This window comes from Erythrolamprus reginae, chromosome 6 (assembly GCF_031021105.1).
Source record: "Erythrolamprus reginae isolate rEryReg1 chromosome 6, rEryReg1.hap1, whole genome shotgun sequence".
Taxonomy (NCBI): domain Eukaryota; kingdom Metazoa; phylum Chordata; class Lepidosauria; order Squamata; family Dipsadidae; genus Erythrolamprus; species Erythrolamprus reginae.
In genome coordinates, this window is record NC_091955.1 from 78,654,128 (window position 1) to 78,668,194 (window position 14,067).

General features: G+C 42.5%; 1 protein-coding gene across 1 annotated transcript in view; it reads left to right on the plus strand.

Annotated features, from left to right (window-relative positions):
- The window catches only part of DGKI (diacylglycerol kinase iota), a 167,065-nt gene that overhangs the window by 138,196 nt on the left and 14,802 nt on the right, over positions 1-14,067 (plus strand). The window contains exon 28 of the mRNA XM_070754972.1: positions 10,281-10,318. Coding sequence (XP_070611073.1) covers positions 10,281-10,318 — 38 coding nt within the window. The remainder of the gene's footprint in view (positions 1-10,280; positions 10,319-14,067) is intronic.

The following is a 14,067-nucleotide window of genomic DNA, read 5'->3' on the forward strand; positions in this document are numbered from 1 at the left end:
ACCCTCCCCATGCCTCCAAAATGCCCTATAAATGGCTTTGTTCCAACCCTGAAGTGACATTAATCTGCCGCTACTTGACAAAATCATACACTGGGACGGTAATAAACAATTATCATATTTTCTTCAGGGTACAAATATATATGTAGTTTCTAGAACCGCTAAATTTATAGTCAGGGCTGTTCAGATGAGAATACGTCTTATAGAACATATTGGGATGGCATGCAAAGGAGATGAACTCACTTAACAATATTTTATATCAGTATCTTAGATTTGTTTAATATAATCCTTTGCATGAGTTATATTCTCATGTTTTACTACTCAATTTTAGCATATTATACTGCATTTTAACTTATTATTTATTCAAATTCCCCCTATTTTAGCCAATTTTATTGTATTTTAACCAGTCACAGTTTTATGATGACCGATGTGGTCCTTTTCCTCGCTTTGATATGGTCGATTGACTGATCAACTAAAGTTGATATTGATATTGACATTAATCTGCAGAAACATTGTATGCACAAATGGTACTTAAAGCCAAAACAGAGGATAATATCAACTTGCAAAGCATCTCTGACCTGCTCTCAAGTTGCCAGAAACAAGGGGGATCAAGAAGCTCATTTCTTAGTCAAAACAGGGCACATTCCAATTGATAAGCTGAGGCTATCTCAACAGAAACCCACAGTGGCCGGTGGGGACTAACCTCTACTACCCACAAAATTGCTTCATTGGAGAATGTGACTGTTGATACACCTTGGGGAGGGTGGGGATAGGGTCATAGCCAGGATGTAATGATGAGTGGGGTCAGAGTTGGCTTCATTTGGTCCATGGAGACATGCATTGGCATCCTTCAGTCTCGAAAGACCATGGAATCATGCTCTGGATTCCCCATGGAGACATGAAGCTCCTAATAAATAACTGGATTTCTTTTGAAGTGTGGCATGAGGCTCATGATTTAATTAGGGTATTGGTAAGAACCCTGACAGATAGATTGTGTGATGAAGTCCCATGACAGACTGGGAGTAAGCCCCTGTGAAAGTTCAGTTCAATTCCTGCAAATTGGATCATAGGAGACTTCCTATTTCCAGGAATTTTTGTTTCTACTTCATCCGTGGTTGCACGGTGATTAAAATGCAGTAGTGCAGGCTAATTCTGCTAACTGCCCACTACCAGCAGTTTTGGCAGTACGATTTCTGCTGGCTCAAAGTTGGCTCAGCTTTTTAATCCTTCCAAGGTCATTATATACAGAATCTAATGTACAAGGAAACATTTCCTATTTACTATAGTGTGCAGTTGCAGTGTTTTAGCTGTTAAAAACCTAAACATCTCAGGTAGTAGTATCTGTCTCTCAGTTAAAATGGCTGCTGTGTGCTTTTCAAAATCCCTGCATATTTCGGTACAAATCTACCTTATCAAATATCTTTTTCTTCTCAGTTAGATGTTTTACAGACTGCACCAACAAAAGATCAGATAGAGCAATGTCAACGAACTCTTAATCAGAAGTCTGATACAAGAAAACCCTCATCTTGGTCTATATCCAGACTTTTTAAACCGCTCTTAAATAAGCACATTTGTAGTCTTTGGGATTTTTTCCTCTGTTCCCTATTAGTTGATTTTGCAGAGATTTTAAAGCATTTGTAGTGCTATTTCTGGAGTCATAATTAGGTCCTTGTGGAATTATTTCCATGAAGGTGATATCTAGCCCAACACTGTAAAAATTCTCTGCCAATTTTTGTTATTGCTCATTCATTCTTCAGTCTCCAGTTGAGTCATTTTTTTTCTATTTAGGAACAAAGGAGAGCTTATTTTATATCCCTCCAATTATGCAAGTCTAACTGTTGATGAGATGAGATGAGATACCTACATCTATGAATCTGCTAACATTTTTCTGGGTATGGAGAATGAGTTATTGTAAGATATGACGGTGGAAGATTTGCAATTTCTACTTAAAAAACCCCCAACCTTTTGTTACCAGCTTACTATTTTTTTCCACTAAATAGGAATTCCATCTATTGAATGGGGATGCCATGCCATGATTGGTCATTGGAGAAAGTTCTGCCAGAAATAAGTTTATTTCTGGAGGTAATATTACAATGCAAGTAAATGGTCTGTAACCATGGGAAAAGCTAATGTAAGCCATAATCAGCATATAATCATGAGTTTGCTAAATGTGCTGCAACCTGATTGGTTGTAACCTATATAATAGGAGTAACACCCTTGCATGGGTGTGGTTTGTTATAGAGTGGTTTGTGCTGGGTAGTTTGTTATAGTGGTTGGTGGTTTAGTGCTTAGTGGTTTGTGGTTTGTGGGTGGTTGCAGTGGTGGATGTAATAGTAGTGTATGATAGTATTGTGATAGTTTATTTAGGAAAATATTTTGCTAAGAAGAAAAGTAAAATATATTTTTACAAGAAAGCCTGCTGCAGTGTTTTTCATTAAAGACTTCAATTGGGCATAGTGGTGAACTGTGGCTAGCTGGTGGGGTTACCTTCCACATGTGTGCAAAACTCTCCCAACAAGTTCTTCCTTGTTTCCAGGTTAAATCTTTCTTTGAAAGATTTGATTTCACCTAATTTGACCTTGATTCTCTCAAACAATTGTCAGCCTTCTACTTGAATGTTTACCAATAGAGGAGAACATTTGTTGTCAAGGTTGAATTGTGTCCTTCGTAATCTCTGATTTTGGTTGGAACAGGGTTGTAGCATTGATTTCGTTACCTAGTTGGGTAACGAAACAACTAAGCTCAGAGAGCCCCAAGGATCAATATTCCCCAACCTTGGCAACTTTAAGATGGATGGACTTTTAATTCCCAGTCAGGAGGGGGAATCAGAGAACACTTGGAACTGATTTGGTCCAAAATTGAACACTAGCCAACTCATTCTTGTTGGCTTTATTATTTCATTTAAGCTCCTCTTATTGCTAACATTTCAAAATGAATCAGGTGGTTGGCACAGTCTATTTGAAATAATGCAATGTAAGGACACATTTTATGGTTTTGCAAAGTGAGCTCTGTCTAAGAGAAAGGCCTGAGAGGTCAAGAGTTTTCAGAATGATTGTCATATATGTGGGTTAGAGGTGGATTTCATCAGGTTCTGACCAGTTCTGGAGAACCGGTAGCAGAAATTTTAAGTAGTTTGGAGAACCAGAAAATACCATCTCTGACTGGCCCCACCCTATTTATTATCTGCCTTCCGAGCCCCAGCTGATCGGGAGGAAATAGGGATTTTGCAGTAAACTTCTCCTGGAATGGGGAAGAAATAGAGATTTTGCAGTATCCTTCACTTGCCATGTCCACCAAGCCACATTCACCAAGCCATGCCCACAGAACTGGTAGTAAAAAAATACTGGTGTGTGAGTTTGTATGTGTGTGTGAGAGAGAGAGAGAGACAGAGAGAGGGAGAGACAGAGACAGAGAGACTAGTCAAAATGGCATTACACAGGATAATAAAGCCATGATACATCTTCATGATACATTGACTCCACTGACTTTGATCCCATTGCAGACACCTCTGCTATTATTCAAACCCTCCCCTCTTTTTTCCTTAGTATTGACATGTATTTTCTTTTAAAACTTTGATTTCTATTTGATTTTTTCCATGATTACTCCCGCACGTTCCTATCATAGCTGTACATTTTCCTGGGATATTTATTTCACATGTTGCATTATTGTTCTCTACTAATTCATATTCTTGGCTGAAATATAGCTACACACACACACACACACACATATATACATATACATATACATATACATATACATATACATATACATATACATATATATATACGGTATATATATATATATATATATATATATATATATATATATATATATATATATATATATGTTTTCGTAGATTTTCACGGGTACAGGTATGATGGTCTTGGTATATTCGGGTTTCTTCCCGTGTAGGATTTGGAAATTTCTGGCTTAGTATTCAGAGATTTCTGATTTCTGGCGTTTCGATGAGGTCCCACTCATCATCTTCAGGCTGGTGTTTCTCTCCTTGATCTCAAGTGAGCACTGCGAGACCTGAGCTGCATTCCTTCTATAAATACTGGTGGCTGGGTGTGGTTTGATGGCTCAGCAATTGCCTGCTGTGTAGAAACTTCCTGGTGAGTCAGAGGGGTAACAATTGGGGTCGTTGATGTAGCTGAGGTATGCTGATTAGTTAATGGTTGTAGATTAGGCGTGATGTCCTGAGTAGTTGGGACTTGCAGGTTACTTGATTGCTTTACAATGTGTGTCCTGAGTCTGGTTTCTGTGGCTGGGATACGTTTGAGGGCTGGTTTCCAAATGTCTGGTAAGCGAGAGGTATCATCTCGCTTGTTCATATTTTGGGGATGTTTTTCTATCTCGATGGCTTCCATGATTATTCTTTTGCTGTAGTGTTCTGTTTTGGAAATTAATTTGGTACTGTCAAAATCAATTTCATGTCCTGTGGTTTTGAAGTGTTGGAAAAGGGAGGAGGTTTTTTTCTTTTTTCTTTAATGCATTCTTATGTTCTGCAACACGTGCATTTACTCAAGTAACCTGCAAGTCCCAACTACTCAGGACATCACGCCTAATCTACAACCATTAACTAATCAGCATACCTCAGCTACATCAACGACCCCAATTGTTACCCCTCTGACTCACCAGGAAGTTTCTACACAGCAGGCAATTGCTGAGCCATCAAACCACACCCAGCCACCAGTATTTATAGAAGGAATGCAGCTCAGGTCTCGCAGTGCTCACTTGAGATCAAGGAGAGAAACACCAGCCTGAAGATGATGAGTGGGACCTCATCGAAACGCCAGAAATCAGAAATCTCTGAATACTAAGCCAGAAATTTCCAAATCCTACACGGGAAGAAACCCGAATATACCAAGACCATCATATATATATATATATATATATATATATATATATATATATATATATATATATATATATATATATATATATATTTCTCCTTCTTGTAGGTTTGCGTTCAGTTGACATACATCTTCCTTGCTCAAGGCTTTTTCTTTACATCTTTCTTTAGCTATCATGATAATTTATTCTGAAATATTCTTAGATCCTTTTCTTCTTAATGAGTCCACCTCTCACTTCAGTTTTTATAACATCTTTTATCTGTGTCTATAATTTCTTATATATGGAATTGGTTTTTTTAAAAAAAATTACCTTGTATCCCGACTGTGCATCTTTTAAATCAAATCTTTATGCCAGAGTTTTTCTTTTTAATTTTACAAATTTAGCCAAATTATTTTATGCCATGAACTGTTCTATAATCTGCACCTGGAAGCAGTGGTGGCATTCAATTTTTTTTACTACCAGCTATAGGCGTGGCTTTGTGGGCGTGGCAAGGAAGGATACTGTACAATCTCCATTCCCTCCCTACTCCAGGGGAAGCTTACTGCAAAACTCCCTTTTCCTCCCAATCGGATGGGACTTAGGAGGCAGAGAATAGAATGGAATCCAGGAAGTGATCACTTTCGCATCCTTAGTTACCAGCCGGTATACGTGATGTCAAAGCTCCGCCCCTGAAATCTCTTCGTAGGAGGGATTCCCCAGCTCCTTCAAAGGGAGGTCTTTTCATGTAATTTTTTTTTATTTTTACGAAAAAGAACGCCGCAGCGGCGCTGCAAGAAAAGGGAGGTCTTTTCATGTAAAAATAAAAGTTTTTATTTTCATGTGAAAGGACCTCCCTTTGCTTGTGGCACTGCTGCGGCATCCTTTTTCGTAAAAATAAAAATAAATAAAAATAAAAAATCCGTAAAAATAAAAAACGATGGGATTCCGGGGGGTGGAGCTTTGGCGCCACAAACCATTCAGGTTCGGGTTCAGCCGAATTTTGCACGAAGTTCGTCCGAACTTGCCGAACCCGAACACCGTTGGGTTCGCCCATCACTACTGATCAGTTACTTAGATATACCATTTTTCAGAATCCTTATCACTCCGTTCCCTTACATGGTGTCATGCCCTGAATAATTGCTTTAAAAGGTTTTCATTTATTTAAATTCTCCAGTTTAGTATGGTTCATTTCTTCTTCAACAATTTCAGGTTTCCTCTGGTTCATTCTTCCCAAATTGCATGTTCCAATTATATGTGTGCATGTAAAATTCTCTAAGCACCATTAGTAACCAGTTCTCCTGGTTAATGTGATTTGAGTATTCCAAGTTTGAAGGGAAAAAATGCATCCTTCTGGTTCTAGCTTGCAGGTATTATCAGAGAGGTTCAGACAGCTGTGGGTTGCTACTGGTTTGGACCACTTTGTTTGTTTATTTATTTATTTTATTTTATTTGTCATACGATAGTATAGTATTGTAGTATGTTTAACATAATATAAGTATAAAGTAGAGATAGAAAAGATAAAAAGACATTAGGACAGGAACGGTAGAAACAAAGGTGTACTTATGCACGCCCCTTACAGACCTCTTAGAAAAGGGGAGAAGTCTACTGTAGATAATGTAAGATTGAAGATTTTGGGATTGGGGGAAGAAACAACAGAGTCCAGTACTGAATTCCAGGTGTTGACCACTCTATTGCTGAAATCGTATTTTCTGCAGTCTAGTTTGGAGCAATTTACATTTAGTTTGTATCTATTGCATGCTCTTGGGTTGTTGTTGTTAAAGCTGAAGTAGTCGCCAACAGGGTTCTAGAGAAAGGTTCTGGAGAACCGTTAGTGAAAATTTGGCATGGTTCCCCAGTAGTGATCCTTGGCTGGCCACACCCCCAAACCGGTCCCTGATCCCATCTCTCAGCCCTTGCACACAGGGAAATACTTTGGCAAAGTAAAGAAAAATTTCTCATGAGTACGAGAAGTTGTATGACAAGAAGTTTTTCTTTACTTTGCAAAGTTTTCCCTGCACACAACAGTTGAGAGATGACCCAGAGCTGCCAGTCTCCACTAAAATGGATATCTCATGACCCTCCTGCCCAGTGAAGAGCGGCTCTTCTTTGGCACGACCAGTGCGCTCTCTGAGGCTCGCAAAATCTCTCATAAGGATGCTCACGCGTGAAAGATTTCACCTATTTTCAGCAGTTTTTTTTACTTCTGCGCATGCACCATGTGGCCCCATACTGGGTGCAGCCCACCACTGCTCCTGCCCCATCTGCTACCCCCAAATTGCACCCCACTGTGAGATGCGCATCTTACTGGAGACTAACAGCTCCATTGTGTCTCTCGGCCATTGCATGCAGGGAAAAAACCTTGCAAAGTAAAGAAAAAACATACCATGAGAAGTTTTTTTTTAACTTTGCAAGTTGTCCCCTACACACAACAGCTGAGAGATGCAACGGAGATGCCAGTCTCCTCACATCTTGCAGTGGGGTACAATTTGGGGGTGGTAGATGGGGCACCGGATGGGGCAGGGCCGCTAAAAGAAGGGAAATTTTCCTACATTTTCTTGTGGGTGTGGCTTGGAGGGGGTCATGTGACTGGGCGTGGGCATGAGTGACATCAGGTTAACCATGCCCATTCAGTCACATGACCATCAAAGCACATCCACAAAATAAGCCACGCCCACAGAACTGGTAGTGAAAAATTCAGAAACCACCCCTGGGTTCAGACATGGTCCTATCATTTTCATGGCCTTCTGTTTGACTTTAGAACTGTTCTCTTAGGCAATCGATTCAAACTTTTATTGTGGTCAAAGACCAGCATAATTCTCTTAGGAAGAACTCCATCAAACCTACAGACTCTATATATTGTGGAACATGATAGCTTCTGGCTTCCCTTTTTACTTTACCAAAAAAGATGAACTAACCTAGAGGTCACTGCTTGTAAGATTCTTGAAGTTATTCAGATCTTATAGTATGTCGAGATGGAAATTCTATCAATGATATATATGATTTGTCTCTGTAGCTTCAACACACGGTTATGCTCAGCTTGTTGAAAGAACATACGGTATCATAAGGATGTGTAGAATTTATAGAGAGAGTGTAGATTTTCAACACAGAATTCTTATCTCTGAATTTACTCCTTGTCCAATTAATCTTCTGTAATATAATAATGGATTATTTTTCTGCCCTTCCTGCCATTTTAATTTGATGAAGAACATGTTTTGATGATTCCTGAAAGAAGAAAAATACTTTAGTGAAATTCTTATGATGGGCTATAGAGTTCGTGTACTATTATTATTTGATGAAGTGTTTAATAGTGTATAAGTGAAGGCCCTATTCTTCCAACGTTTCAGCCTTCATTTGATCATAAAGAAAGACTTCATGAGGGATGTTCATAATTGGATTTTAGCAGGGCAGTTGGGAAGCCTGCAGAATAATAGGGAAAATGAAACAAAAGCACACAATATTGTTTTGGCAACAAGACACTAAAAAAAATAAACCAGACAAGATTGGGCAATTCTCTCTGAAATTGAGGTTAGGAAAAGAGATATCTCTTCTGATAAGTTGAAGGATAGACTTTGGCACAATTTTAATCTATTTGGCATTGTCTGCTAAGAAGAAGTAACAAAATAGTGCAGCCAAATTCTTCTTTGTGCAATTTGAGTGAATTTACTTTGTTTGAATTCCAAGACTCCAAGGTTTATAATCTGCTTATTGAATTAATTGAGAAACTGGAATAAGTTCATAAAAAGCCAGTGATGATGATTGGGGAACTGGAAACATCATCTTATGAAAAACGATGAAAGAAGCTAGACACTGTTGGAAGAAATGTCCGCCTAGGTTCAGTTCCAAGTGGGGAGAAAGACACTGATAACATGGAGGCTGTTTGGAAATATGGTTTAATGGTGGACAGGAGGATCACATGGGGTTTTTTGGGTTCTAAGAAAATGAGCACATGACGAGGAGGAGGTGGAGGGGAGAGAGAGAGAGAGAGAGAGAGAGAGAGAGAGAGTTGATGGTCTAGATGACTTCTTCCAACAATTCTGTGAGTCAGTTGCTATTGTTATTGCAATGTCTGTTTCAACTTTCTGCAGATGCCTCTATTGGTGTAGTTATTTACGTATGGACAAAATTATTGCACCTATGAGCCATTTTGAATACTAGGGCAAATGGTAAAAAAAGAAAATACCCTGTGCCTATTTCTCACTTGACCTAATGTTAGTTCTCTCTGTCCCTCCCTCCCACTGAGTCCCTCACTCAGAGGATGAGGGGGAAGGGAGGGAGGGAGGGAGAGGGGGAAGGGGAGGGGGAGAGAGAGATGATAAAGAGAAAGGGAGGGGGAAAGAGATGACAGAGAGGGCGAAAGAAAGAGGGAGGGAGAGAAGGAGGGAGATGGAGAGAGAGATGAGAGAGGGTGGGTGGGAGAGAGAGGGAGGGAGGGAAGGAGAGAGGAAGGGAGAGGGGAGGGGGAGAGAGATGAGAGATAGAGAGATGAAAGAGAGAGGGATGCAGAGAGGGAGGGAGGGGGAAAGAGATGACAAAGAGGGCGGGAGAAAGAGGGAGGGCAGGAGAGAAGGAGGGAGGGGAGAGAGAGAGATGAGAGATAGATAGAGAGAGATGAGAGAGAGGGGTGGCGGGAGGGATATAGGGGGAGAGAGAGAGGGGAGGGAGACAAGAGAGAGAGGGAGAGAGAGAGACAAGGTCTTACTATCTTCATATATTTCTTCTAAAAATCTAGCTTTTACTTCAAATATAATGAATTTCTGTTAGCATTCCTTCATAGGGTCTGCATACTCTGCATTCAGGATAGTTATGTTACCGGTAATTTTTACTTATAAAGTATTTTTTCTATGCTCAGCTTATGTTCAGGAGCATACAGGTAATACTCAACTTATAACAGTTCACTTAGTGACTGTTTAAAGTTACAACGGCTCTGAAAAATGTCCCTTACGACCATTTTACACACTTACAACCTATGCAGCATCCCCATGATCATGTGATCAAAATTCAGATGCTTGGAAACTGGTTCATACTTATGACAGTTGCTAGGTCCCAAGGTCATGTCATCATCTTTTGCGACCTTCTGACAAGCAAAGTCGATGGGGAAGCCAGATTCACTTAACAACCATGTTGATAACTTGTCAGCTGCAGCGATTCATTTTACAACTGTGACAAGAAAGGTTGTAAAATGGGGCAAAACTCAAAACTGGCCAACTGATATTTGGGGTTCAATAAGTTGAGGACCACCATTATTGTCTTACAAAGAACCTTTGTTGAAGTCAATCAGATAATTTAAACATAAACTAATATAAGCCTCAAAATGCACCTGTTGGAAGATCGCGCCTCCAGGATATCAGCCTCCAGAATATATTCATTTAACATAATCAAGATAAATAAATTCCTCTTTTGTCAGTAATAAATTTGATTGCTAATAATATATCCTTATGTCTTTGCAGCACTTTTACAGTCAGTAATAGCTGGCGATTTTCTAAGAGTAAGTAAAATAAGTTATACTCTATGTCTCTTTTGTAGTTTGTGTTGAGTTACTGACAATTTGTTTTTATGTACCATATTGTGACATTCAGGATTACCTCCATATCACTATTTTGCCCTACATTGGAATCAATCCCGGTTCTCTTTCAATGCTTAATATTGTACATTTTGGTTAGCATAGTTAATTTATTTTGGACTTTACTCCATTTATTAACTGACCCTTAGCTGTTTCATTTTATGTATGGTTTAATTGGATGGTATGACTGTTTTATAATGGGTTTTTATAATTGTTTTTAATATTAGATTTGTGCTTTGTATTTTGTTGTGAGCCGCTCCGAGTCTTTGAAGAGGGGGGGGCATACAACTCTAATAAATTATTATTATTATTATTATTATTATTATTATTATTATTATTATTATTATTATTATTATTTCAATACAACTCAGCAAATGAGATCACTATGCTGGATTTTTACTAATTTATAATTTTTATCCTATATTTATATAAGTATAATTTTAATGTTTTAGTGTTTTAAATTTTTTATCAATTGTTATTTTATACTGTTATAAATTTAATTGTTTTTTAATATAATTGGGGTGCTAAGTAATGGATGACTGGGATAAGTATACTTGTGGGTATGAATGGAATGATTGGTATAATTGGGTTGGTTGGTGGGTGGGTGGGGGGTTATGGTATGGATGAGTGGTTTGATAGTAGTGTGAATGATAGATTTGGCCCACCTGACGCTCGGGAGGCGGGAGAGGAAGGGGCACCGATCTCTGGGGCGGCAGAGGGTCGGAATATCCCTGTGTTGCTGGGGAGAGGCAGATATGGCGGGGGCCACAGAGCTAGCCGTTCCAGGGGAACGAGGGACCGTTGCTTAATAACGGTCCCTTGTTCTGGCTCTGTGAGCCCAATCTTGGGTACTGGTGATGAGTGTAACTCTGGCCCTGGACTCAGGTTGCTGCTGCTTAACGCCAGGTCGGTGGTAAATAAAGCTCTCCTCATCCGGGATTTGATCCTGGATGAGGAGGCCGACCTGGCGTGTATTACCGAAACCTGGCTGGGCCCGGAGGGAGGTGTTCCTCTCTCTGAAATTTGCCCAGCCGGGTTTCAGATATGGCATCAACCTCGACCCCAGGGAAGGGGGGGAGGAGTGGCTATTATAGCCAGGGAGAGCCTTTGCCTGCGTAGACTCATTGCTCCGGAAATTGCGGGTTGCGAGTCTCTCTTGTTGAAGTTGGACTTAGGGGTCCAGGTGGGCTTATTTCTCACGTACCTGCCTCCCAGCTGCGTGTCAAAAGCCCTGCCTGTGCTACTCGAGGAGGTAGCCAGGTTGGCGGTGGAGTTCCCCGGACTCATTGTCCTGGGGGACTTCAACCTGCCGTCACTCGGCGAAACCTCTGGGTTGGCACAGGAGTTCATGGCCACCATGACAGCCATGGACCTGACTCAAGTAGTACAGGGTCCGACTCACGAGGGAGGGCACGCGCCTGACATGGTATTCCTTTCCGAGCAATTGAGAAATGGTCTGAGACTAAGGGGCTTAGAAGCATTGCCTTTGTCATGGTCAGACCATTTTCTACTACGGCTTGACTTCCTGGCTCCAATCCTTCCCCGCAGGGAGGCGGAACCAATTAAGATGTTCCGCCCCAGACGCCTGATGGACCCAGAGGGCTTTCAGACGGCGCTTGGGGTTATTCCAGAGGCACTCATCCACAGTTCGGCGGAGTCTCTTGCGGAGGCCTGGAATACGGCTGCTGCGGAGGCTCTTGACCGGATTGTGCCTTTGCGACCTCTCCTTGGCGCTAGACCCCGTAGAGCCCCATGGTTCAACAAGGAGCTCCGGGAGTTGAAACGCCAAAAGAGACGTCTAGAGAAGCGATGGAGGAAGAGTAAGTCTGAATCTGATCAAACACTTGTAAGAGCTTTTATTAAGACTTACAAAGTGGCGCTCAAGGCGGCAAGATGCGCGTACCATGCCGCCTTGATTGCATCAGCGGAATCCCGCCCGGCCGCTCTGTTTAGGGTGACCCGCTCCCTTCTTAATCAGGAGGGAGTTGGGGAGCCCTTGCAGAGTAGCGCCAAGGAGTTTAACACGTTTTTCGCTGATAAAGTCGCTCAGATCCGGGCTGACCTCGACTCCAATTGTAAAACAGAGTCGACTGACAATGAGTCAGTCGAGGTGACTGGGGCACGTACTTGTCCACCTGTCTGGGAAGAGTTTGATCTGGTGACACCTGATGAAGTGGACAAGGTCATTGGAGCTGTGAGTTCCGCCACCTGTCTACTGGATCCGTGTCCCTCCTGGTTGGTCTCGGCCAGCAGGGAGGTGACACGGAGCTGGGCCCAGGAGATCACCAACGCTTCCTTGGGGAGGGGAGTTTTTCCAACACTCTATAAAGAAGCGCTTGTGCGCCCCCTCCTCAAGAAGCCTTCCCTGGACCCAGCCGTACTTAACAACTATCGTCCAGTCTCCAACCTTCCCTTTATGGGGAAGGTTGTTGAGAAGGTGGTGGCACTCCAGCTCCAGCGGTCCTTGGAAGAAGCCGATTATCTAGGTCCCCAGCAGTCGGGTTTCAGGCCCGGTTACAGCACAGAAACCGCTTTGGTCGCATTGATGGATGATCTCTGGCGGGCCCGGGACAGGGGTTTATCCTCTGTCCTGGTGCTCCTCGATCTCTCAGCGGCTTTCGATACCATCGACCATGGTATCCTTCTGCACCGGTTGGAGGGGTTGGGGGTGGGAAGCACTGTGCTTCAGTGGTTCTCCTCCTACCTCTCTGGCCGGTCGCAGTCGGTGTTAGTGGGGGGTCAGAGGTCGGCTCCGAGGTCTCTCCCTTGTGGAGTGCCTCAGGGGTCAGTCCTCTCCCCCTTGCTATTTAACATCTACATGAAACCGCTGGGTGAGATCATCCAAGGACATGGGGTGAGGTATCATCAATATGCCGATGATACCCAGCTTTACATCTCCACCCCATGCCCAGTCAACGAAGCGGTGGAAGTGATGTGCCGGTGCCTGGAGGCTGTTGGGGCCTGGATGGGTGTCAACAGACTCAAACTCAACCCGGATAAGACGGAGTGGCTGTGGGTTCTGCCTCCCAAGGACAATCTCATCTGTCCATCCATTACCCTGGGGGAGGAATTACTGACCCCCTCAGAGAGGGTCCGCAACTTGGGCGTCCTCCTCGATCCACAGCTCACATTAGAAAACCATCTCTCAGCTGTGGCGAGGGGGGCATTTGCCCAGGTTTGCCTGGTGCACCAGTTGCGGCCCTATCTGGACCGGGACTCATTGCTCACAGTCACTCATGCCCTCATCACCTCGAGGTTCGACTACTGTAATGCTCTCTACATGGGGCTACCTTTGAAAAGTGTTCGGAAACTTCAGATCGTGCAGAATGCAGCTGCGAGAGCAGTCATGGGCTTACCCAGGTATGCCCATGTTTCACCATCACTCCGCAGTCTGCATTGGCTGCCGATCAGTTTCCGGTCACAATTCAAAGTGTTGGTTATGACCTCTAAAGTCCTTCATGGCATCGGACCAGAATATCTCCGAGACCGCCTTCTGCCACACGAATCCCAGCGACCGATTAGGTCCCACAGAGTGGGCCTCCTCCGGGTCCCGTCAACTAAACAATGTCGGTTGGCGGGCCCCAGGGGAGAGCCTTCTCTGTGGCGGCACCGACTCTCTGGAACCAACTCCCCCCGGAGATCAGAACTGCCCCTACTCTTCCTGCCTTCCGTAA